The following is a 27,254-nucleotide window of genomic DNA, read 5'->3' as shown; positions in this document are numbered from 1 at the left end:
TGTCGCCTCCTCCAGCCGCACCTGGGGGAAAATCCTGCAATCAGAGGTCTGGAAAGTTGAGAGTCATGTGAGGCGCTTCTTTGGCTTTATTGTGTAGAAGGGCTGCATGAACGGGGGCTGCAGAAAGGAATCTTCTGTCACTTTTCAAAGAGCTCTGCCTGGGTCTAAAGGGAGGCAAAATAGAAGGTGCAAGCTTATGAATATCATAGGTGGAAAAATGAGGTCAGGATAATTAGAATCCTCTCTGTCTTCCAAAGATAATATAGCTGCCCGCTCCGCTGCTGTCACAGTCGTCTCAGGGTTCACCTCCAGTGTGCTGTGGGTATGAACTTAATTAAGTACTAAGAGGTAATGAATTGGAATTTTTTGCTTAGTACTATTTTTCTTCAGAGCATGCAAACCCATAAATCCTGCAAAGCTGTCAAAAGGAAATACCTACTCTGCTAGTGATGTGGAGGAAAACAGATGCCACTTATTCAATAAACTAATATCCACACAGAAGAAAAATGTTGACTAGATACCTCGGAGTCAAAGTTGGTTTGAAAGTTTGTCAATAAAGAATTTTATGGCCATGAACTGAAGATGAAATTTAGCTGAACAAGTGAATTAAAATTTCAGGTACTTTGATGAGTGGCACAGTAGACATAATGGAACTATTATTTATGAATCAAAACGGGTTTATTCGACAGTCTTGATAGCTGGGAGCGCAAAAGACAAAAATCAAATTAATTCAGTAAGAAAGGACAGTGTTTTATCTCTCCTTCACATCCTATGAAAATTTGATTAAATGCTAACTATCTAAAAAACTTTTTAATATAAAGGCAGAAAGTAAATTTTGGAAGTAGAATAGAAGACTCCAAAGCAGGACTCCTGAATTAATTTTCTTAATTTAGCCACTGATTAACCTTAAGCCACTCAGCACTCCTTGCCCTAAGATATATGCACCCAACTGTCCCCTCCTTAGCTCTGCAGGATACAGCAGTGTGCTAGAACCCAAGCAGGCAGGGAGGATGTTGGAGAGGGGGCAGATCTTTTTTATTTTTTAAATTTATTTTATTTCCATTTAATTTATCTTTTTTATCTTTTTATTTCAGATAATGATCCATTTTTAGGAAACACGTGCATTTTTATGTGTGTATATGTTTTCTTTTGTGCCATGCTAGAAACCACTTGCTTGGCATCAAAGCATTGCCGTAACTGATTGATGTTGAAACATTCATATTAAGTCCATTAAGGCAGCTGTGTCTGTATCATCTTTTAGCTTCAATAGGAGAGCCTCCTGGTGAAAATACCAACAGACTTCTGCATATCTTTGTAGTGTTGGCTTTAAGGGAACACGAAAGTTTTGGAAATGTTTTTCTTATTCCAGAAGGATTTTTTTTTTTTTAATTTGCTTTCCTTGCAAGTATACAGATAGCCTCAAGATATATCTGTTCAAAGTTTGCAAAGCATTTTGGTTGGTTTTTTTTTTTAATATAAGAAGTGCATTACAATTTGTTATTATAAACTTGTCTTTTAAATTGAGGGACTTTAGGTGTGCATGAGTTTAGGTGTATCCTCAGAGATTCATTGTGATCATCACAACTGAATACACAGGTATGATGAAATGATAGTTGAAAATTTCTGGATGGAGGAACTGAAAGCTTAGCTTTGAATATGACGACTTCATGCTGAATGTCATATGAAACAATGAAATATATCATGGTAAATAAAAAGATAGCAAAACAGACTGTTTTGTCTGACCTCAGTTTCGCTTCGAAGACCGTGTGTGTATTCTGGTTTAAGTTCCTGTGAAGTCTGTTCTGTCAAATAATAGTGTTAGAATTTGTAAAGCATCTATGTAATCTGTCAGACAAGTGCCTGACAAATTAGAAAACTTACAAAGTGTACAAAATACGCTTCCACGAGAGACTGTTAGGTTATTGCTGATTCCAAGCTAATCTAGAGTTACTGGCAAAAATCCAGGTGGCTTGAGACTCCTGTCCTGTGTGAGACCCCGCTGGGCTTGTTTGATGCAGATGTCCAGGCGTGGTTTGGCCAGGCCCTCCCAGATGGGGTGAAGTAATGTACTTGATATGCAGGTAGATCACCTCATCTCCTTCTCCTTTCCCTGTACTTTGTTGGTGAAGACTTGAGAGGTGGTCACCATCATTCATGAATAAGTTAAAAGTAAGAATTATGACTTCAATGAAGTAGTCCTTTTATAGGCAGAGTAATAAAATACAGTGTATCTTATTAATAACAGGGAGATGCTTGAATTATTCCATCACATTTGAGTTGGTTAGTGGAGGTAAGGGAAATAGAGATGCTCAGTCTCCTTGACCCACTAGTTTCACTGAGATACATAATGTGCTTTTAGGATATAGGCTTGGAAGAGCTGTATGGTTGGTGTTCCACACTCTCACAGGCTTTCCTGTACCAGCACATTTGGGGGTAGAAGATGTTCTCTCCATAATTCTTAACCACATGAGTGAATTTCCGAAGAGGAGAAATATATAGAACTAAAGGGGAGCATCACTTTGTGCATAGTTATGAGATTTAGATTCTTTATTATCCATGTGGAGACTTTGAACTGCTGAATAGACGTATTTTCTTTAGTGATTGACTCCATAAATTAACTGACATTTAGTCCTTGGCAGTTTGTGCCCATTCAGCCCTACACAGTGAAAAAACTTAAAACATGCCAGTCAGAAACCATTTCCCTTCTATTTGAAAAACGCAAATGCTTTTATTTTGATAGGAAAATCTTGCTACAACTAGAGGCAAGAAAGGGAGACTCAGAAGACAAAGTCAAAAAGTAAACAAGCTAGAGTTTAGTTTCAGACGTGTCCAAGTTTTGAAACAGTCCCCCGAATCTTAGGTCCAAAAGATTTTTCACTCAACAGACTGAATATTTGGCCATGAAACCCAAGACATTTGAACTTTCATCAAAGAGACTGTGTGTGTCTTTATTTGTAAGCTTTTTCATGTGAGGGACCATCAGTAAGTCTATGCCTTGATACAAAGGAAAGAGATCCGAGGATACCCAGGATTGGCAGCCTTACCGATTTTCACTACCATATTATTTACATTGAACACAAAAGGAAAATTCATTTGACCTGGCAAAGTAGCAGTTAGCATTAAAGATAAAAATATACCCATAATAGGGTCCAGAAGCCACAGGATTGTTATTTCTTAATTTTGTTGTGTTAATGTCACGTCTGACTCTGTGACCCCATGGACTATAGCCCACCAGGCTCCTCCATCCATGGGATTCTCCAGGCAAGAGTACTGGAGTGGGTTGCCATTTCCTTCTCCAGGGGATCTTCCCAACCCAGGGATCGAACCCGGGTCTCCCACATTGTAGGCAGACACTTTACCATCTGAGCCACCAGGGATGTCCTAATATTAAACATATCTCCCCCCACCCCACCCCCCCGGCTCCAAATTTCTTCTTCCCTTTTCTCAAGCTACTGACTTTTTCTTTCATGAGTAAATTCAAAGGGAGGAAGCTATAGGAATCTAGATCAACCTAGATATTATTTAGGGATTTCAAAAAACATTTATGGTTTAGCTTAAGTTTATTCCAGGTGGTGCAGTGGTAAAGAATCTGCCTAACAATGCATGTGATGCCATCCCTGGGTTGGGAAGATCTCCTGGAGAAGGGAATAGCAACCCACTCCAGTATTCTTGCTTGGGAAATTCCATGGACAGAGGAACCTGGCGAGCTATAGTCCATGGGGTCACAAAGAGTCAGACATGACAGAGCGACTAAGTGTACACACAGGCACATAAGCTTATCATCCAGACAAGGGCAGCTTGACAGACTTGTGCTTGAACCAGGAATTAGAAATCCCTTTCCCTTCTGTTTTTTGCTGCAGAGACTCTCCAAGGTCCCACTGAGGGTAGTGGCGGTGGTTATGGGGCTCCAGAAAGGAGTAAGCAAAGCCTTCAATCACAGTGGGTTATTTTCTGATGAATATGTTCTATTTTATTCTCTGCAGAATGTCTTTACAGTGCTTATCTTTACTTTGCATCATTTTCCTTTCCTTCTTGATTGTGCCACATGGGGAAAGCTTGCCTTTACACTCGTGGACACACTCACATTTGACACACTCACAAATATCAGCCACTCACATTTGTGTTTTGAGCGTCCTTGTTTATATAATTGTATGTGGAAGTACCAGAGGGGAAGATAACTCTAGAAAGAGCTGTGTGATGGGAGGAACCTGAAGATAATCCATCACCATAATAGTTGCTTTGGAATGCATCGGTGTTTCTGTTCCATTGTTTCCCCCTCCCCTACGTGTGAAGGTTATCTTCTCTCTAGCTTTCCATGTTCTCCGAGTGTCTTGGCTCTGTACTTCTGCCAGTCTCCTGAAATCTTTTCCTCCTTACATAGAGCTTAGTTCTTTTCTCACTCAATACAGCCTGCAGTGACCTAAATGGCGCCCCATTTGAAGTCTCTGGGGATGGGCTCTAGGGCTTGACTGACGGGGAGCAAGGAGGGAACGTGGGCCCAACTGAACAGCTTTTGTCCTGGAGGCTTTCATGCCATGAAAGAAAAATCAAGGAAGGATTAATAATATTTTAAACCAAACCACACTTAATTTTGTTAAACGTTTCATCCTTTTCCTGTGTGTACACCAAACCAATTACAGACGCAGGGTAAATGAATTGCACATTTTACTCGTCATCTTTGGCAGAGGAGCCACCAGTTGCAGAGAATGCCAGGGGATGCAGAAAACCATCCTGCTGCTTTCTTTCTGCTTAGAAATTTACCAGCATTGATATATGCTAACTAAATCGACCCAGGCTTTGTCTGTTTTTTTAGATATTTCATTGTTGAGGACGGAGCACCTCCTACTTTTTCTTGAAACTTGATATTTCTGTGTTGGAACAAGACACACAAGGTTATTTAAATTAATCCAAATTAAAGAAAATAATATTTTAGTTTCTTAGTCACCCTAGCCACATTTCCGGTGTTCAGGGGCTGTGCGTGTCTAGTGGTTCCCCTATTGAATAGTGTAGATACACAACATTTCCATCATGGGACAGCACTGCTAGGTATCTCAAGTAGTGTTTAGAAAAAACCAAACAGCCAAAAGCTTTTTCTGGTTACTAGATGTGATTGCTTTGTGAGGAGTGCTCATTGCATTTGTTTGGAGAATAATAAAATGATATATGTGTATGATAACTTGGAGAGAATCAAAGTGCTTTAGAAAGGAGAGTCTATTTAGTTGCCCGGTGACCTGCGATCCTACAAAGAGTGAAGCTGAACATGGCACATGACAATGCCAGTCTTCCTGTTCTGCTTCTGCTTCAAGGGATGCAGACTTTGGGACTGAAATTGATCGTATCCAAGAGTTTAATAAATTAAGACTTACTTTTTTGTTGTTGTTGATAGTTTCATTTTTTTCACTTTTAAAAAATTCTTTTATAATTTGTAGAACTTTTCAAACCCTACCCTCTATTCTATGAGTCTTTTTTAAAAATGTACAATTTTTAAAGGTTACTTTCCATTTATAGTTACAACACAATATTGAATGTATTCCCCTTGTGCAAGACATCCTTAAGCCTATCTTACACCCAAGAGTTTGCATCTCCCACTCTTCCATCCCTATACTGCCCCTATACAACCAGACCTTGAAAAGTTAATGGGAATGTTCGTCATCAGAATAAAAAGCTGAAAATGGCAAGTGATTCTGTGCCCTCAAAGCCGTTTAGATGTAAACTGAGAGGTGAGGAGTCAGGGTGTGCTAATAAAAACATACCTACAGAGTCTTAAATCTTGAGGTCAATTGTTTCCAAACAAGTTGTGACATCTGAGATTCTGTAGTAGCCATGATGTTTTCTAAGTGCTGCTCTTGGGCATGAAGATTTCATTCTGTCTTAAATATATTCTTGTGTGCTTAGGTCAACACTGGGATGCAATCAATGTTAAATTTACTTTTTGATCATTTCCTTTTATTCATTCTTGAGAAATATTGAAAATCCAGATAAAGAAGGACCTTGTCTGTATTTCCTGAGGGCTCACTTTCCATATATTTCTAGGCTGAGAGAGAGAATCTGTTGTTATAATGGCAAATAGAGTACACATTTTGGTACTAAAGTCTACATAAAATAAGTATCTGCAAAGGTGAATATGACAATATGGTCTAAAATCTTACTCTTCAGGGTATCAGAATTAAAGGGATATCACTTTGTTTTTGAGATCAGCTAAAGTTTGTTCCTGTATTTCAGTTCTAGATTTTCTTGTTGCTTGGAAGTCTCAATGGTTTACCAAGTTAGTTTAAATAGTCCATATTTTAATTAGCAGGATTAGAGACAAAACTGTGGAAGCCTGGCTACAGGGCACTGGCTGGACAGTGGAGGGTGGAGGTCACATGGTTGATGCTGTCTCCCATGAGGCTGTGTCTTGGCCAGATCCTTAGGTGGCACATGTTTGTTGATTATCTAAAAGCAGGAACAGAACAGGATGGGATGCGAGAGGGCAACTAGTTCAGTCCATCCTGCTTACCAGAGCGATGAGGGACAGGGAAGTTGGGCGACTTGTCAAGTCCCACAGCTGATTAGGTTCAGAAGCTGAAGCAGGACTCATCTCCATTTCCCTCATTTGAGGCCATTCCATTCATTCAGCTGAATTGTGCAGAGTTTTAAAAGCTGTGCCATAGGTCACGGGATACCTAGCAAACCTCTCTCAGGCTAGTACTGGCCAAGGTGATGTTTTGGAATCCAGTTTGCCTTTCATTGTTGTTACCTTGATATAAGAATTCAGCATAAACCCCTCTGTGGTCATTTCTTCTCTTTGGTGTGTAAATCTTTGCCACCTTGATTATTAGTATAAGAAGGCTGGAATGACTTCTGACTACAGGAGATAAATCACTCCAACTTTTGACAGCAGAATTAGAAAAAAAGAAGAAAAGATTAATTGGTTTTATTTAGTGGCTTATTTTTTATTGTGATAGCTATTAAAAATAGATAACCAGAGGCTAATAAATGTTAATGGTCCTTCACTATTAGAAAAATCAATTGTCAGTGGATATAGCATATATTAATACATTATTTTGTTTATGATCTTCAGTAACATTAAAGAAATTCACCCCGAGAGAATGATTTCTGGAGGACCCCTCTAAGGTTAATGGTTACTACAAAGAATAGATTTGGCAAAAGGACATTCTCATCTACATATAATTTTAATGACATCAAAGCTTTATTTTATCATTGTAATAAAATGCATGTGCAATTTGTCAAGTTTGATAAACTCCTTACCAAGGACTCTTATATATTTCTTGGAAACTTGTTTGAAAGCAGATAGATTTCTAAATGTAAGTAATTAAAATTGTATAGTATTGAGTTATTGACCAATCCTGGACTATTAATCAAGCTAAAAAATTCTACAATCAGTGCTCAGTGTGCTGAAGCCTGGTAAAATAATAGTATTTGTGTTCAGTGAGGCAAGTAGCCACAATTAAGCACTTCACTTGACAAATGAGAGGGTACACTTTATTTTGCACTTAATTGAATTGTTGTACATGCTCAGTCACCGTTGTCTCCTGGCCCTACATTTTGGTTTCCAGTCATTGGAACGTATGAATTTGCTAAAGGTAGAGCAATTAAGTCTGTTTTAGTCACTGGCTTTCTAAACACAGCCAGAAATGTGTGTGCCACAAGCCAGGGCTTCCTGAGCTCTCTTGATATCACTCATGACAGATTATTAATTTTCTTAACAAAAATTTTGATAAACAAATTAGAGCCCTGTCAAGGAATGATATGAAATAGCCTCGAATAGGGAAAACTCCCCAGGTTTTATATCACTCACCAGATTCTGCTTAAGTAAGCAGAAGAACTTCTGTAGAGAAGACAGAATTTTAATCTATTTTATGAAAACCAAAAATTGATTTCCTTCTCAGGAGCTGAAAAGAACGTGCTCCGATAATCTTGCTAATTATCAGGTATTTGTCACAACTTCCTTCCATTTGCTTTTGCATCCCAGTCTTCCTCCTGCAAACATAGTGATATCCTGTCATTTCTGGGCTGCTATAAATCATTGCTTGCTACCAGATTAAACTGGGGAGCTGAAGTTTCAGAAAAAGACCCAGTGGATAAATATAAGTCAGGGTTGTGGGTGGAGAGAGAGTAAATTGAAGTCAGGATGTCTTTTTCAAAGAAGCAAATCTTAGTGCATGACCGTGTTGATCTGTGTGCTACCAGATAGCCACAAGTTGGGGATGTGCTGTAGACAGAGCCCAGGACCACCTAGTATCTTTTAAAACACACATGCAGCTTGCCAACTTGCCTGCCTGTTTGCCTGGGACTTAGAATAAAGTCCAGTCACTCTTGAGTGACCTTGGCATCAAGAGCTTATTTCCTTTGAGGACAGTTTATCCTCCATTTTCTGAACTTACAGAGATAATAATAACTGCTTTCCCTGAGGATTATTGTAAAGATTAAACCAGATAATTGATTTTAACGCACTTTGTAAAGTTAAAGTGCCACAGAATTATGAGAGACAATTACATATTTTCTCTTATACCATTTTCCTTCATCAAGTCTGTACTCTCAAAGCTCCCATATTTGCCTGGGGGTGGGGATCAAAGTAGGAAATAGAAGTTGTGGAAATGGTGCGGTTAATATTGGAAAGGAATATTTGTGGGGGTACTGAATGTGTCTCATCAGCTTTGTGAATTTTGTTCCTATGGCAACAAGTATAGTAATGAGAACCCAGTGGCCCCAGCTCTATGCTTTGTTACAAAAACTGAATGTTACCAAAACCTTTTGGCCCTAGCCTCGTGATGCTAACTTCTACTGACTAATGTAGAATATAATGACCAGGTAGTGTCTTCATTTGTTGCAGACCTTACCAATGCGGCCACTGCTCCCAGTCCTTTTCCCAGCCTTCAGAACTGAGGAACCACGTGGTCACTCACTCCAGTGACCGGCCTTTCAAATGCGGCTACTGTGGTCGTGCCTTTGCTGGGGCCACCACTCTCAACAACCACATCCGAACCCACACTGGAGAAAAGCCCTTCAAGTAAGTAGTGGCTCGTGCTGCCTCCTTCCTTTCTCCTCGCCTTTCCTGAGAGCCGGCAGACAAGGTGGGCAGCAGTGCCCACCTCAGCCAGCTGCTGGAGAAGGCTGGGTACAAAGTCAGCGTCCAGACTGCAGAATTACCTGCTTGTGTAGTAGCTGATGCTGGGAAAATGAATTCAGAATATTTATATACTGAGCCTGGCTTGAGCTGTGCAGCCTTGAACATGAGTCATTCTTTGTGATCTGTTTTCTCATAAGTAAAATAATGAGGTAGGAATGAGTAATTTAGAGATTCTTTCTAGTTTCTCAGGGTCTGTGCCTCTGGAATTTGAACTGGGAGCCTCGCAGAGTGCCATCTGTGGCCATCTGCAAGGTGGCCACAGTTGAGAACAGCTGAATAATTGTCTCTTGGGAAATTTGAACTCTTTAAACTTCTGATGAATGATTTCCTCCTCTTTTATGTGTAAGGAGGTTTGAATCTGTTACAGCAGCCAACTGGTAGCTTCTCAATGTGCCCCTTTGGATTTCAGACTTACCATGGTAATGAAAGAAAGAAAAACAAAACCAAACACAGGACATGTTTGAGTTCTTGAGGATTCAAGGAATGTGGAAAGAGGTAGACAAGGGCTTTGGCCAAGGCAAGGGCACCTGAGCAAGAAACGATGTTTCTAGATACAGCACAGTCATGAAAACAGCGGACGTTTGAATCCTGTAAGACGGCCTTTTCATTCTGTCACTCATCCTTCATGTATGTGTGTGTTCATTCATGCAGCAAATATTTATTGAGCACCTTCTTTTGTGCTAGGCACACTGCTAGGCATAAGAGATAAAAAGGTGAATGAGACTCAGCCCCCTAATCTTTGAAGACCTCATGGTTTTGGGGGAAGCCCAATTAATAAGCAAGTATTACCACATAGGTGGAAGGCGTAAAATTGAAAAACAGTAAGGCGTGTGTATACAGTGTTTCGGGTAGCACGGAAGTGGAGTAATCAATGCTGTCTGGAGGAGATGAGGTTTAAGGTATGTTTTGAATGCTGAGTAGGAGTTTTCCAGACATACAAGGGAAGAAGGCTTTCTGGAAGCCCATGTGGGATATGGAAAGGCTTGGGAGTGTGAACCAGCTTGTGTGAACAATTGGTCATCTCAGAACAGGTTTTACTGTCTGTGTGATAGGCTCTTCTTTGTTCAGCCCTCTTATATCTCTCTTTGCTCATTTGCCATGATGACTGTACTTGATTAAGAAGGAGCATGAAAAGGGCATGGATATACAGTCTGTTTACCTTCTGTTCAGTTCAGTTCAGTCACTTAGTTGTGTCTGACTCTTTGTGACCCCATGGACTGCAGAAAGCCACGCTTCCCTGTCTTTCACTATCTCCCGGAGTTTCCTCAAACTCATGTTCATTGAATCAGTGATGCTATCCAACCATCTCATCCTCTGTCATCCTCTGTCATCCCCTTCTCCTCTTGCCTTCAGTCTTTCCCAGCATCAGGGTCTTTTCCAGTGAGTCAGCTCTTTGCATCAGATGGTGAAAGTATTGGGGCTTCAGCATCAGTGCTCCAGTGAATATTCAGGGTTGATTTCCTTTAGGATTGACTGGTTTGATCTCCTTGCTTCTATAGGATAAGATCAAGTAAGAAAGGAAATAATTCAGGCAGCAGGAGGCGAATCCCCTTGCTGGTCTCAGCCAAGGAGTCTCTGCAGAGTGTCAGTCCCTATGCTTTTCCCTCCGGACCTGCTGGGTGGAACACGCAGTTGCCATGGTGCTCAGCCAGGCGGGGCTTGGCTCACAGTGGCAGAGTCCTGCTGGTCTGCATCCTGCATGCCTCAGTGTCCGCAGCTGAGGGAAAGGTCATAAACACTCATCTTCACCCACTTCCTCACAAATTAGTAACCTTTATTCATTATTCTTAACTATTTTCCATTGTGGTTTAATTTATGACATTAATTAATAATTGCAAGTTTTCATTTTTGTCTGTGTTTGTGGGTGGAGCTTGTTTGTTGCATAAGACATCTGGTGAGGGGACTGGATGAGGTCTAAAAATCCAGCCTGCACCACACCAGGCAGGCGTGTTCTCTGGGGCTGCTATAGCCCTGAGCAGCCCCTTTCTTTCTAGTCCACTGTGAGTTAGCACAGCCCTGGAGTTCCCTAGGGCAGGTGTCTGTGTCCTGCACAGTGGGCTTTGTCATTGCCCCAGGTCCTCAGGGGGTTCACAATCTCTGGCTTCACCACTGCTCTGGATGTGGGAGATGACAAGGGCACACTCCCTGCGCCTATGAGCAGGAGAGCTCTTCAAAAGCAGAGATGCAAGAGGGCCAACGATCCTCCTGGCCCCTTATAACAGGGAAGGTAGCCAGACAGACACAGTGCCAGGCATCAGATTGATTTTTATCTTGTTGCTGTGTAAATAGATTTTAGTAATTAATTGAAGAGGTTTCAGGGTCAGAATGGGAAATAGATTTCTGTTAATGTTAAGGTGTTACTTAAGTGTAACCTCGTTGACTCCACTCAATTTTTTTCCTCTAACATCCCGTTTTTGTCATGTTTCCGATAAAGGTGCCATTTTAACTTACTTTTAATTCATCAGATTAGTAGTTCCAGGACTTTAGTATTTGTATGTTTTTCCTTTCTCAAAGTATTTTTAGGGACCATAACCTAATTTCATCTGGAAAAACAAAGGAACACCAGAGTTGGTTGGATTAGATTCTTTGTGCACGGTTTAGTTCCTTCTGCTTCTTCTTGTATTAAGATAGCCACATGCTGCGGGGTTTTTAAAAATTTTTCAAATATATGTTGCCAGGGGAGACCTGAGTGAACACTTACTTTTTGAGTGCAAGATATAAACGTCTTCTAGGAAATGGAAAGCTAAATCCTTCAGTGTATACAACCGGATCGTTCAGGATTGAACTATCCCAGGGGAATTTTGGGAATCTTCCAACCATAGCTCATGGATATCCATCCCATGGACATTTGTAAATATTTTGAAGATATCCTTTTACAAGCCTATAAAACAAACATTCAAAAAAAAAAAAAGTTTGTTGCAGATTAGTCAATAAAATGGGTTTTGCCACAACAGTTAATTTTACTACTTCAACTAATGGGTATTGACTTAAACAATTTTGCAAAGAAGGAAAAGAATCTTGTAAAGAAGCACAACCCTAAACTATACACTTTGGGCAGCTTCCAAATAGATGCCGCAAAGGATTCAGTCCCCAAACTGTCACACCCCAGGGCCTGGGAGGCCTTTGCAGGATTCTTGGGGGGCCAGGCCCCAGCAGGGGAAAGCCCTTTATAACTTCTAAAATCTTCCGCTGAAAAGTGGTTTTTCAAGGCAAATCAAGATTGGTGCCATACAAGCAGCCTGGAGAAGATCTGGTATTGAGAAGAGAGTTTCATTCCAGGCTTTGTCTCATGGTGTGATTGGCTGAAATCCCACTGAAAAACTCCCCTCTCCCCGCTCCCCCCATGCTCTAGGTAGACCTTGAGCTTGTCAACGGCTAACCTGGGCTGTGGACTCTGAATGTGTAAGGTGAAGGAGATCATAGGAAAAGCACATTTCAAAGGATCATGTACTTTCAGTTTGTACTGTGAGACTGGAAGTTGTGGAGAACAAGGGACGAAGATAAGACTTCATTTCATCTCACAGTAATTGCCAAGCGCTTTATCAAAAAGAGGAGGGAAGGAAGGAAGTTGTCAGTCTCCAACTTACTCTTTACAATAAGATCTCCTTCTCCTTCTCTGTTATTAAACATGAACTCTCAAGATTTCAGGGAGGCTGCTCTGCCTGGAATCCATGTGAGCTGCTTGATGCCTGGCTTCTGGGCCTGGGAAGACCAGGAGTTTTCATAGTTTCTTTTCCTCCTCATCATTAGAAGCAGGGAAAATGCTCGTCACTACGTTTTTGCCTTAAGACAATTTGACTTAGTATAGAAAATAATCAAAGGATATTCCAAAAAGCATCTCATATTTTAACAAGATCTAGTCAAAATCAAAGCAAATCAAAAAAGCACATCAGTAAATATGCATAATATGCAATGAATGTGCATTGCATCATAAGTACGAAGCAGTCTGATTTAATTCAGGAAGTATTTGGTGACAGGCCATCGAGGACCAGAAAGAAAGCTTCCTGCATGTTTTCTGTGTGACAGAACTTGACATCATTTTACACTTCCGTCAGTTTCAGGTGACAATTGTTAAGCTCCCTCTGAACCTATAAGCCAGTCAACTATCATGTTAAGTAAAGAACGATCTCAAATCTAAAAGGAACTCAAGTGTAATTATAGAAGATGCCCACATTGGTACAAAGCTGGGGACTTGCTCTTTGCTGAAATATTTGGACAACTTTCCCTTCGTTGTTCCTGCGACGTTTGCTTCCAGGTTGTGACATCAGCACTGTGAGAAAGACCCTGTGCCCGAGCAGGTCTTTTCCTCCTGGATCATTACCCATGTCTTTCCTTCTCTTTTTTTCTGCTAAGTAGCATGAAATCCAAGCTTGGAGGGTCCCGTGCCCAGGCACTTGTCTGGGACTGTAATTCAGGATTAGTTCACTCCCAGGCCAGCTGAAGTCCAGCTCTGACCTGCCAGAGCTGTCTGTCTGTCCTGATGAGTTCTTAGTGTCTCTGAAAATGATTTGTGAAGAGATTTGTTTCTAAAATTAAAGACGATGAACATAAAACCAAGGCTCTTCCTTTATTAAAAAATGGTTTTCTATCAAGCTTTTTTTACTTCCTTAATTATATAAATGGTATTCTTATAATTACTAACACACATAAGTATTCATTCTGGTAGCCCACTTTTCTCCAGAAGGGGAAATTCCTAGGTAAAGGATCTAAGTTAAGGTAACTGTCCACACATCTGCGTACGTTTTCACTCACACTTGGTGAGCAGATGGCCCTAGAGAAGATTTTTCAGTGATGATCTCAGGAGCCCTATAGATTTAGTAAATCTCCCGACTATGACAACAACAAATGGTTCCATGAGTGTAAATATCTGGGAGGCATTCAGGCAAACACATGAGAAAAGTGTCAACCCAGCTTGTACTATCTGATGCTTATATATAGACATGCACCCTTGCCATATACAAAGCACTGCACTTCCCACTTCTGAACTGTTTATATCCTGATACACGAGATCAGAGGTACAAAAGCACAACCTACGTGACTGGTCATTCCTTACAATTGTTCAAACTCTTCTGCTCTCTTTGAAATTGATTCTAAAGCTTAAAAAGTTTTAAAAAGAAGGAATATAATAATTTGAAAGTTTATCGGGCAGTGCAAGGTAGTATATTTTGACACACCAATCCAGTAACTAATCAGTTTTCTAATAAACAATCAGCAGCTCGCTGGCATGTCATCAGCACTTCAGGAGCTCTGGAGAGGGGATAAGCTGCCCATGGACGTTAATGAATACACCAAAAATCATTAGCTGATCAATACTTCTGAGTTATTTTCATTGAGCTGATAGGTCTGATACATTAAAGCTGACATTATACATTTGTCAAGATCACAGTGCAGTTTTTAACAGTGGAACAGGCTGCTAAGAATATTCCCTGAAAGACAATCAAAGAAACACAACTTCCTCATCCTGACACATCCAGCTGGCACGGGAGCCCTGAAAAATCCAAGTGTGATGGTCAAGCTCCAGCCTCCCGATGTTAAAAAAAAAATAGGTGGGACTCCCTAATATGGATAGAGGTGCTTTATTTTTATAGGTAATTGTCTTCCTAGCAAAGCACTTTGTGTACTTTACTCAAAAGGAAAATGAGAGACCCTCCGACTGGATAATGGGGCTCACAGCACATGTGATGCAGTGCGGACTTTCTGCTGAGGGCTTTCCCTCAGCCCCACCAGTGACCAGGATTGCCTCATTTAAAAGAAGACACGTGTCTGCAGCTCTCCCCAGTATCTTTTCCTTCAAAAGTTTGAGGGGAGGACATTAGGGGGAGAGCTAAGGTGGCTGCTGTGCCCTAGTGGGTGCTTGACCAGTGCTCCAGGTAGCCCAGACAAGCAGCCTGAGTGACAGGGAAGCCACTATCTGCAGAGCTGGCTTCTGCAGCGTGTGTGTGCACGCATGTGTATACACACACAATCATCGATAACCAGCCAGGAACCACCACCCCATAGAAAAACCAGAGGACACCGTTGGATGTGTGTGTGTGTGTGTGTGTGTGTGTTTTGAAGATTGTGTAGCCATCAAGCGAGTTGGTATGTGTTGCATGGAAGATGGGTTAGGCCCAAGGTCTCTAGATTAGCTATTTTATTTTTTAAGTTAAGGAGACGAGATATTCTTGGTGGTTATTAATGGACACACTGACTCTTAAGTATGGCCCACATGTACATTCTTTCTGCTGTGTCTGGTAGAGAGGTGAACTTGAAACACACAAACATTGATTGAGTTTTTCCCTATCCCTCTGCAAACATTTTTTAACCCTAACTTTGGTTGAGGTGCAATACTCTAGCTTTTGCACAAAAGCGGCCACTCATACCCACCTCCCACACTCACCACAGACTAATGCATTGCTTCCTCCAGTTTCCAGATTCAGGGCTGATGGCTCTCTGGCCACTGTGCTGAGGGGAGTAGAATTCCCGATTTCAAATTAGCAGCAGGTGAAATTCTATTTGTCATCCATTTCTCTTTGGGGTTACGGAGCAGAAAACTGCAGACAAGCTGCTGCTTTGATGGCTCACTCCTAAAAATCTCTTTTTGTTCTTTATCTATTTGAACTGACAGTGATCAGAGCTGCAGCAGGACAGGGCCCTCTGGAGAAATCACCTTCCCCCTGCCTATTGACAGATCCCTCTGTTCTGCATCAGCCGGGCTTTGTCCCATCACGGGCGTCCGGGCCTTGGAAGGAGCCACCAATTAAACCTCTTGAGCCGGTAAAATCTGAAGCCACTTTGGAGTGTCTGTTCTGATTAGGCAGGATGAGAGGAAGCCCATCACCCTGCGGGCCCCGCTCCCTGGTCTCAATTTTCTCTCTTGCCTCCTCCAGGTGTGAGAGGTGTGAGAGGAGCTTCACGCAGGCCACCCAGCTGAGCCGACACCAGCGGATGCCCAATGAGTGCAAGCCAATAACCGAGAGCCCAGAATCAATCGAAGTGGATTAACTGATTGACTGCTTGGAATTAAACTGCAAGGAAAGTCATGATTAAATGTCACGGACACTTAAGCAAAACCAAAGATTTCCTCGAAGCAACTTTCAATCAGTCCCAGAAAACCAAAAGCAGTAATAAAATAAGTAAGATGTTAAGAGATATTGATCCTGGCGTGGAAGTCAGACCAGGAGAGAGATTATTTATTTATGACTAGGGATGAGACTCATTTCAGTGGACAACCAACCTGGGATGGCTTACATTTCCAGGCCCACCGTGTATTTGCTTTGTTTCTAAAAAGCTTTTTTTAAAAAACTGTTATTTAATACCAAAGGGAGGAATCGAATGGGCTCTTCTGCCCACAGTTGTGACTGAGAATGCACAGGGACTTGTTTCTCATTGCACCTTTTTTAGTAGCATGAATTCAAGGGGACCCATTGTACAACCCTTCTTCCTGCTGTTGCAGTTTGGCCTGGCCTCTGCCTCGGGCCGCCCAGCGGGGACTACGGATGCAGTTGCTGGAGCCTTTGCTGAGTCCGGGCCATCTTCAGCCCCACAGGCGCTCCATGTCTGTGTTTTCCACGCTTACTTCTCATGCACTTTTCTCATGGCTCCTTCTATCCAGCAGCTGGTCTTGATGCAGAAGAGCCTGAAAGAGGAAGAAGATGGTTTAAAATTTAAAATTCAAGTGGAAAAGAAAAATGGGGACTTACCGTGTCCTGTCAGGATTTCAGAAACATTTAAAATGTATGGAGCTTCATAATACAGTATATTATTGTTCCAAAGCAGCTAGTTGAGAAAATTTTGTTTTCATGTTTTCAGTAACATTTTAGCGTTAAAAAAAAAAACAAACAAACCCACGAAAATAAAGTACTTCAGTGAGAGGCTGAATATAAGATATTAAGCTTCCAGTACTTTTTTTGTTGTGTCTATGAAAGCATTGAATATGTGGCAAAAGTCACGCCAAGCCCCACCGTCAAGACCATTCTAGGCATCTTCATCTTTCTTCCTTGTACCTCCAAGGGGAAGCCTGGGATGCCCTCCTGAGTGTGGGGAAGCGTTTCTGCAAAAATAGGTGAAAATAGCCCAGACAAGGAAACCTTGAGAGGAGGAGCCATGCAGAGGGTTGTGGTTAAAACAGACTGCCCTGGAACAGCTAATTTTATCAAGAAGAGTTACCTTCTCATCCCCTCTGGCCCTTGATAATATTCTTCTTTCAGCATTGATCCACTGAGAGAGAAAGGAGTATGTGCACAGTTTCACTGACCTTTGATTGAGTGCTAGGAGAGTGAGTGTCACTTCAGCTAGCCTTTGGGCAGTTCAGCAACGGTGCTCAATAAGATTGGGTCCTATTCCACGCAATGATCCAACATCAGGAAGAACTGACAGCCCTCGCTTATAGGCCTTTAGCTCCCAGCGACATTGGAGAGACTGAGTCTACCTTGATGACCAGTGTAAATCTGAACAGCTTAGAGCACACACCAGCAGCAGTCTTTGTAGGTTTCTTGGTCACGTGATATCAGGACACACCCTTTTAAGGAATTCCTTGTCTTTTTAGCCTTCCCATTGTCTTCCGGTAACAAAAATACAAGACACATAACTGAACTGGTCACCGATAGGCAAGGATATCTGTGGTTTGGTTTAACCTGTTGTCATGTATTTTGTTCTAAGAAATCTTCCTTCCCTCTTCATTTCACTTTCCCCATCCCTTAGCACCCATTCTGGCACATTTAAAATGGAGTGAAACAGGGCCTCACTAATTGTGTTTTAACTTATTTATATACGTCTCAAAATAATCTTTCATGGAGTTTGGCTAATTCTGACCTCCATTGTCCAATCTGAAGTCATTCACATTTCCCCCCATTCTTGTTGGCCCCTTGTCATAAAAGTAGTAAGTAATCTGTGCAACTGTGTTGCTGTTTCTGATGGAAAATGCTTTCTCTGGTGGATTGGAATGTGTTGAACTTTTATAGTTTCTTGTCCTAAGTGATGGAGACATTTGATGAAAACATGTGCCATTGGGAAGGGTGGAAAGAATTATGTAGCGGTACTAACTGGAAATCTCCAAGACAATAACACACTGGCTACACTGATGAGCAGGCTGTTGGATTTTCTCAAGTTGAAACATTTGGTTATACTTTTTCAACATGATAAGGAACTCACCTGTTTGTTTCTAATATTGTTTTCCATGAGAAAAACCAGTTCTGCATTTTGTCTCACTTCCTAAGTTTTACATAGTGCACCCCAGCCAGTGCCCGTGAGCTCCCATGCGAGTATGGGAAGCCTTCTCTCTGCCCTGTAGTCATGTAGTCAGAGTTTCTGTGACAGTGTGACAGTGGTCTCTGCCAGGCTAGTGGCTTTGCCGACTGATCCCAAACTCCCACTTAATATGGTGATAACCTCAATACTGAAAGAGTCTTCTAGCTTTCTGCTCATGTAAGCATCTTTTCCTCCTTTATAAGTAAGGGATAATTTTGCCATGTCATTTCCACCAAATTTAGCCTGAAAATATTTGCCACTTAATAAATAGAAATTTATAATAGACATTCAGAAATTTCACACTGCTGAGCCATTGCTGGCTTCTAGCAGACTGGCCTTGGCCATCGGTCTACTGGTTAAGACAGGCCTGCACCTGTGGATTGACTTGGAGCCCTGAAGCATATACTAGCATCGTTTGGGTCCTAAATGCTTTTCATCAAAGTATGTATTGGGCAGGAGGGTGGTGGAGGGAGTTTCTCCCTAAAACCTACCAACAATTGCTTTAGCCTTTTCTGTTTAAAATTAACAGATATTCTCTAGGAACACTGCCAATGGGTAGTAGATGCTGCAGTCATCAAGAGTCGCTAGTTTTCCTTATTTTCAACTTCCTAATCATTGTATAATGTAATGTAATGTTAGTCGCTCAGTCATGTCTGACTCTTTGCGACCCCATGGACTGTAGCCTGCCAGGCTTCTCTGTCCATGGAATTCTCCAGGCAGGAATACTGGAGTGGGTGGCCATTTCCTTCTCCAGTAATCCTTGTGTAGAGAGAAGAAATACTCAGAGTCATTGTGGAGCGGGGAGGATATCTAAGATGAGAAAGGGAGACTTTCTAAACTGAATCTGTGTTTGGCTCTTGAAGCAACCCTTCTTGCCCCTTTCTATCATTGGAGATGGAATTTCTTTTTTCCAGAATAAGACATGCCATCCCAGCATATGCCTGTTTGTGTGGCTAAGAGCCTAAGCTAACAAGTAATCCCAGGTGGGTATGCAGATAGCACATTTCCAGAAAAGTCTCAGTAACTTTAGATAAAGCCAAATACTTTCCCCAGGAAATGTGCATGATTTTTTTTTTTTTAAGATAAGCTTTGCGTTTTGGTTGTCTTTATCTTTAAAAATGACTTTTTCAAAAGAGGAGATATGCTTTTATAGAGTTCTTAGGATATTAAGACTATAAAACTAAATCTTGTATAATTTATATAATTTGATTCAATTAGTAAATATTTATTGAATGTCCATTCAAATATAACCTTATGGGGGGAAACTGTAATAGGGGTTCACATGTGTCCTCATATGGCTTACGAGTTATTGGATTGTACTTTGGGAAAACTTCGATCTAGTCAAGATAGGCAAAGATTTACTAACATTTACCAACTCATCAAATTTTTTTCATCAGTTGGTTTGTTCATTGTTTCATTCATTTATTCGTCAAGTATTTACTGAACTCTAGTTTTGTATAAAGACCCCATTTTAGGTGTTTGCTGTAAGGAGTTTTGTTTGAATGACTATTGATGAGAAAATAGTATCTTCCTCCTAAGTGGCTGGCTAATAGCAATGGATCTTTTATTGCTTTAGACCAATGTCTCTGAAGTTACAGAGATTGCTACAACTGGGAGAATAGAGAGATGTAAATTCAGCTGGTGACCAGAAGGTAGCAAGTTTCAAAACAGATTAAGATATACAACTTGGTTGTCTTTGTCTGATCAGCCCAGCTGTTGTTTCTTAGCAACAATCTCAAGATACCAGGATTAGGGTCTGGCTCTTAGATTTTTATGAGCCTCTTCCAGTGATAAGGCAACAAATGGGGACAGGGCTGGAGCTGCTCAGGACAGGAGCTCTGCAGACCCTGTGTGGGTCTGAGTGGCCTCATTAGTGTCAAGCCTTGGCAATGTGGTCCTTGTCCCTGGTGTGTGGCTGTGGTGCTCTCAGAGGTGGGGACTCCTGACTTGCACTCACAGGCTTCAGAGAGCCCTGTCAGGGTGAATATTCACTGCTGGTTAAAGATAGCAGTTGTTTCGATAGCTTTATTTTTGAACCTCACTATCCAGCTCTTCTTAAAGCACTAAAACTGGAGTATCTTCCTCTGTAGTGACACCACCTCCTAGGCCCCAGGTATCTGGTACCTTATTGCAAAGCCGTTTGCTGATAATTGGCTCTGAGTTGTGCATGTAAGAAACTAATGTTTCATTGCTTTTTGTAGTAAAAGTACTGTTACTTGTTTTGTGCTGATTCTGAAAATCAAATGTAGTGCCTGTTGAGCTGTTTAAAATGGGAAACGTGGCACATCTCATGAAGCAGGGTATTTCCAGAACAGTATGGGGTCATGGGTCCTCCGAGCAGGCGCAGTGGTAGCCTGTGTTGAAAAGCAGATCAGTCGTTCTCATATTAGGGCTACAGATGCCTCTAGAAACAAGGCCAAGAACAACAAACTAAATAAACACATTTTTGAAAAAGTGAGTTTCAATTTTCCTTCCTTGATGTGAACTTAATTTTATTTCCCATAGCCTTTGCTGATTCTTGACACCAAATCCTGAAAGATACTGAGAGAGGTGCTTCTTTAAGTGATAACAGTAGGTTCCAGATATGTCACTCATTTATCAAATTCCTTTCAAGATGAAGAGGTTTGGAGACGTTGTATGAAGTGGCTAGGTGGATGTTTAGGTCCTTATCCACCCAAGAACTGAGGCTTTCCCCATTGCTAGTGCTTATCTGAACTACCAGAAAATAACAACAAGATCCCAGGAAAAACCACATGTTTCAAGACCTTCTCAAGATTACATTCTACAAATCCAACAATCAGCTTTCCCAGACAACTGACCAAAGGGAGCCAAGCTGAAAAGGATATCGCTTTATCTGGGGAAGCTGTGCCACAAATGTTTAGCCTGTAACCCATGGTCATGTTTAACATTTAAAATATTTATTTGGTTTGTTCTTTTAAGTAATGGATGTCAGATGTTTCATCAAATCAATATGAAAAATTATTTAGAAAAACAAAAATATGTCAGAAAACAGGAAGCCATTGGATTGTCTGCCCTATGCATTGAGATGCTAATCTGTTGAGTAAATTTTAATGGAAAAATAAAATCTGAGCTGCTTATTCCCTCAGATGTTGATGAGGATGATAATGATAGCAATTTATTTTATGCAATCACTGTTAGGCACATTCTAACTGCCTAACATGGATTATCTAATTTAATCCTTGTAACAAAGATAAAATTATTATCCTTTTCTCTTATATTCTTAATCTTATCTTTGCAGGTCTATAATTTTCCCACTCCAAAACCATCTGAGAGTATTTTTTAAAAGGGAAAATATCTTTATTCCAACTCTCTTTAAGCATAAGAGCTTTTTAAACACAAATATAATTTGTCAAATGCGTTTGTGGAAAAAATGCTAAACTATTCTCAAAATATGTATTATTGCAGTTGCTGATTTTGTCATCTCTCAACCTGTGCCTCTGGACAGCAGAATTTCAAATATCCCACTGCTAGCAGGTATTGTTTTGTTTTTCTAAACTTGCAAGTAAAACTCCACATTAAAAGAAAAAAATCCTCTCAAGCATACGATACACATTAGGACAAATGGCAACAGTCAGGAAGGCAGGTTATGTTGGACACTGGCCAAGAAAAAGTAGGCTTGAATGCTATTGACAAGTGAAAACACATCCTGAATGGGGCTAAGTGAAATCTAGTTTTCTTTCTTTGTTCTGACTGAATGCTAAGTGAGTTACTTTGCAGACATCAATGGAGTAATTATGCAGTTGTGTCCATTAAGAATATGAGCTTCTGTGGCTAGGCTGTTGGTTTAAAGCACTGAGGTAGAGACACTGGACTCATAGGTTTGGTTTGTCAAAGACACAGATAATGTAGTTCTGTGCATGAGGTACTCAAGGAACCAGTTCACGTTCTTAGCTACAATCTAGATAAGACTATTTATGAGAGGTATTTAAGAAGGAAGTTTATAAAACTTCATGAACTGAATTATAAGCCAGTTCTTTACTGTGGTCCTCAGAGTACAGTCTATGTTGTTTTTCCACAGATTCTAACAGGCACAGTGATTGTCAAAACAATGAATGTGTTTTCCCCGTCAAACATGGTGGACTCCAGTTGGTGTTTCCTGCCTTACAAAACATCCCTGTTGCTGCTTTTCTCCCCCCAAACTTGGCACATCACTCCTGACTGAAAATTATTATCTTGATACAGACCTCAACAACTTGGGTATATTTTTCTACAGCAGAACTTGTTTAGGTTTTTAAGAAGTCCTATCCCACAGCAGGTGATCACCACATTTTGGGGAGAGCCGCCATTTTAGATCAGTTCTCCACCAGCTCATCATCCCTGTTGATCCCCATTCAAGCATCATCTTAACGATAAAAATCAACCCTGTAGACTCACTTTTTCAAAATAGTTTAGTTCATATACTCAATCTTCTCCCATTTTGGAGAGAATGAAATAGTGAAAAATAGGCAAGATGTCTCTCCTTGGAAGTTATAGGTACTCTGTGAAAGAGACTTCCTCAGATATGAATGCAAATGCCAGGTTGGTGACTCAGATATTGAGGAAAACTTTGGCTCAGATCAGCAAAATTAATTTGGAAACCTGATGTTCCCTTAATTTATTTTGTTATCTCAAGGGAAGGACATCCAGCTTTGTAATATGCTAATAAAAGTGTGGTGTGATCATTCACCTAGAGTCAGACATCCTGGAACATGAAGTCAAGTGGGCCTTAGGAAGCATCATGATGATTAAAGCTAGTTGAGGTGATGGAATTCCAGTTGAGCAATTTCAGATCCTAAAAGATGATGCTGTTAAAGTGCTGCACTCAATATGCCAACAAATTTGGAAAACTCAGCAGTGACCACAGGACTGGAAAAGGTCAATTTTCATTTCAATCCCAAAGAAAGGCTATGCCAAAGAATGTTCAAACTACTACACAATTGCACTCATCTCACACACTAGCAAAGTAATATTCAAAATTCTCCAAGCCAGGCTTCAACAGCATATGAACTGTGAACTTCCAGATGTTCAAGCTGGATTTAGAAAAATCAGAGGAACCAAAGATCAAATTACCAATATCTGTTGGATCATAGAAAAAGCAAGAGAACTCCAGAAAAACATCTACTTCTGCTTTATTGACCATGCCAAAGCCTTTGACTATGTGGATCACAACAAACTGTGGAAAATATTTAAAGAGATGGGAATACCAGACCACCTGACCTGCCTCCTGGGAAACCTGTATTCAGGTCAAGAAGCAACAGTTAGAACTGGACATGGAACAACAGACTGGTTCCAAATCAGGAAAGGCGTAAGTCAAGGCTGTATATTAGTACATCATGAGAAATGCTGGGCTGGATGAAGCACAAGCTGGAATCAAGATTGCCAGGAGAAATATCAATAACCTCAGATATGCAGATGACACCACCCTTATGGCAGAAAGCGAAGAGCTAAAGAGCCTCTTGATGAAAGTGAAAGAGAAGAGTGAGAAAGTTGACTTAAAACTCAACATTCAGAAAACTAAGATCATGGCATCCGGTCCCATCACTTCATGGCAAGTAGATGGGGAAACAATGGAAACAGTGAGAGACTTTATTTTAGGGGGCTCCAAAATCACTGCAGATGGTGACTGCAGCCATGAAATTAAGACACTTGCTGCTTGGAAGAAATGCTGTGACCAACCTAGACAGCATATTAAAAAGCAGAGACATTACTTTGCCAACAAAGGTCCGTCTAGTCAAGGCTATGGTTTTTCCAGTAGTCATATATGGATGTGAGAGTTGGACTATAAAGAAAGCTAAGTGCCAAAGAATTGATGTTTTTGAACTGTGGTGTTGGAGAAGACTCTTGAGAGTCCCTTGGACTGCAAGGAGATCCAACCAGTCCATCCTAAAGGAAATCAGTCCTGAATATTCATTGGAAGGACTGATGCTGAAGCTGAAACTCCAATACTTTGGCCACCTGATGCAAAGAACTGACTCATTTGAAAAGACCCTGATACTGGGAAAGATTGAAGGTGGGAGGAGAAGGGGACAACAGAGGAAGAGATGGTTGGATGGCATCACCAACTCGATGGACTTGAGTTTGAGTAAGCTCTGGGAGTTGGTGATGGACAGGGAAGCCTGGCGTGCTGCAGTCCACAGGGTTGCAAAGAGTCAGACACAACTGAGCAACTGAACTGAACTGAATAAAAGTGTGATATTTAGTTGCTATCAAGGCATTGTATAGATTTCCCTCATATGCTAATTAAAATTTACTGTAAATGTGCTCACTGAAATAAACATAAGTCTCTCTTCAGCTTCCCCACAAAGAAAATGCTAGAGTTAGGGCTCTATTTCAGTCTTGATTTTTGAGGTTTGAAAAGTTTTAACAAGTCAGTCAAGAGAATGACTAGAAGCTTACCATGAATGATGAGAATCCCTTGCTCTAGAAGCCACTGATGTGACAAGAACAATTATCCTGGCATTAGAATGGTAAACAATTTGCTTGTTTAAAAAAAAAAAACTTATTAAACTCACATCTTAAAAAACTACAAAGAACCAATGAACTTATGCATGCAACTGTACTCTTATGATAGAATCTACCAGGATTCAATTGTGTTTAAATGAAAAACACATTTGGAGATAATTGGCCAAGAAACATAAATATATTTGATAAATAAAACATTCCTATGATGACTTGATCTGCCCTTGGATTCTTTCTAGCCCCATATTGGTCCTTTTTCCAAGTGCGAATTGTTTAATTCTAGCAGGCAGCTTAGGGACTAGGCAGTCAACAAACTCTCGGGGGGGAAACATTAGCTAGAAAATGGAGTGAGAAAGCTTGTGGAGCTAGCTAGCAGAAAGGTGGCTAAAATTCATGCCTGTGATTTATCTGGTATACTTGAGATTGCTCTCGTGCTCATCTGTTAATCCAAGTTGGGTTCCCTCTCAAGGAAACTCATGTACAGAGGTCCAGCCACAATTCTGTGGCTGGATGGATTTGATATTTGATTTCTGGCCTCCATAAAACTTCAAGAAGGTTACTTGCTCTGAGAGGAACCTGGATCTGTGACTCTTCTCAATATCCAGGGCCATGGGGTCCTCAATCAGAAAGCTCAAGTCAGCTATTTCATTTATCTGTGATTCTGTTAGATAATAAAATTCCACTTGTATCTGAAGAAAAAGAATAAATGAGCTTCAAGGATTAGAAAGTACACTGAGGCTGGAGAGGATGGAAAGAGGCAGAGATTGTAGAAGGTGAGGTTGGAGAGGTAAAGTGAGGTGGACCATTTAGAGCCTGGGAAGCTATTGTGAGAACTTGACTGCTTCCTCTAAGTGAGGTGGGGGAAAAAACTGGCTTTGAGTAGTTTGAAACTGCTCAAAAACTGAAATTGTTCACAAAACTGGCTTGAGCTGACTGAAAAGGATAATTCTGGGTGATTTGTTGTGTATAGACTGTGGGGGAATGTGGGCTGAAGATGGGAGATGATTAGGAGAGTATCTCAGTACAGATGGAGAGGGTGATGGTGATCACTCCCATCACTTGGATGGGAGTGATCAGCATGGCAGGAAGTGGTTAACTTCTGGTCATAATTTGAAGATTGTCAGGCTTTGCTTATGGGCTGGATGTGAGATGTTACATAAAGAGAGGAGTCAAGAATGACTACAAGGTGTTTTGGTCTAAGCACCTGAAAGATGCACTGTTTCTGTTTGGGAGTTTATTGTTGTTTTGTCGCCAAGTCATATCCGACTTACTACTGGGCCACCAGGGAAGCTCATTTGGGAGCTTACTCTCCATTTTTTGGTTGCTTTTTCTTTTCATAAGTGGGCTTCCCATGTGGCTTAGTGGTAAAAATAAAATAAAATCTGCCTGCCAATGCAAGAGATGCAGTTTCGATCCTTGGGTCGTGAAAATCCCCTGGAGAAGGAAACAGCAACCCACTCTAGTATTCTTGTCTGGGAGGAGCCTAGTGGGCTAAAGTCCATGGGGTCAGTGAGTTGGACACCACTTAGCAGCTAAACAACAACAGCTTTTTTTTTCATAAGCACCAGCATGATTCCAATATAATAAATGTGGAAACAATCCTGCCAACATGCTGCTGTCTGACAGGGTTGCTGGCTCTTCTGAGTGGCCAAGCTCAGCAGTGAGCCCCATCTGGGAAACAAGGAATTTCCAGGTTGCTTCTTCTGTTGCACCAAATGGAGATGCCATTGTCCAGGAACAACTTGCAAACATTTCTTGAGTAAAAGATTCCATCAGAAGTGAGGATCTACTTTCAAAGTAATAGTACTCAGCAGCCATGGGACAACCAGAGTCTCATTCTGGAGATCCTTTAAGGAAGGGTGCTCTGGAAATACACATGAGACTGTTTTCCTGTGTTTTGTTTCTCTGGCAATGCTCTCAGCTCTGTGCTTGGTGGCGGGAGGGCAGGGCAGGGCAACCAGAGAGTCAGTTGTGGTTTTCAGCCACCGGTTGGGACAGTTCTAAGCAGGTGTAGTGAAACTCATGCCCTTAGACAATTCGTGTTTGTCATTCATTCATCCATTCATTCATGTATCCACTTCACAAATATTTTTAAAAATCTATATGCTAAGATTCCATTTTGCTTAGTACAAATATCAGTAGGACATGGTGGGTAATAAAATTTGGAAGAGAGAGAGAAACACATAACTAAGTAAAATATACAGGTTGTTAGGAGGCTGTATAAGCAACTGGGGACAGATTTGAGAGAATAGTTTTCCCTTCAGGGGGAGTTCAGGCAAGTCCACAAAGTTGCTTTCTGAGATGGGAGTCAAAATAAACAGAAACAAGTGTTTCTATTCCCTATTTAACAATTACCACCAAGAGCTGCCCATCTGAGCTCTTTTGGAAAATTTGCCACCTATGTTGAAGGCAACCCAATGTGTGCTACCTTAGG

At 41.0% G+C, this 27,254-nt stretch overlaps 1 protein-coding gene across 13 annotated transcripts in view; it reads left to right on the top strand.

The window, feature by feature from the left end:
- PRDM6 (PR/SET domain 6) overlaps positions 1-27,254 on the top strand; it is a 177,194-nt gene that overhangs the window by 91,195 nt on the left and 58,745 nt on the right. For 8 of the 13 annotated variants that reach the window (XM_055549556.1, XM_055549566.1, XM_055549576.1 and 5 more), the window contains one exon: positions 8,837-9,013. In XM_055549556.1, coding sequence (XP_055405531.1) covers positions 8,837-9,013 — 177 coding nt within the window. Of the gene's footprint in view, positions 1-8,836; positions 9,014-11,811; positions 13,687-15,740; positions 15,890-16,002; positions 16,959-21,787; positions 21,857-22,400; positions 22,758-27,254 lie in introns of those variants that run through there. The other 5 variants (XR_008703254.1, XM_055549522.1, XR_008703252.1 and 2 more) reach the window with 5 other exon arrangements.

This window comes from Bubalus kerabau, chromosome 1 (genome assembly GCF_029407905.1).
Source record: "Bubalus kerabau isolate K-KA32 ecotype Philippines breed swamp buffalo chromosome 1, PCC_UOA_SB_1v2, whole genome shotgun sequence".
NCBI lineage: Eukaryota > Metazoa > Chordata > Mammalia > Artiodactyla > Bovidae > Bubalus > Bubalus kerabau.
This window is presented reverse-complemented; position numbering and strand designations above follow the sequence as displayed.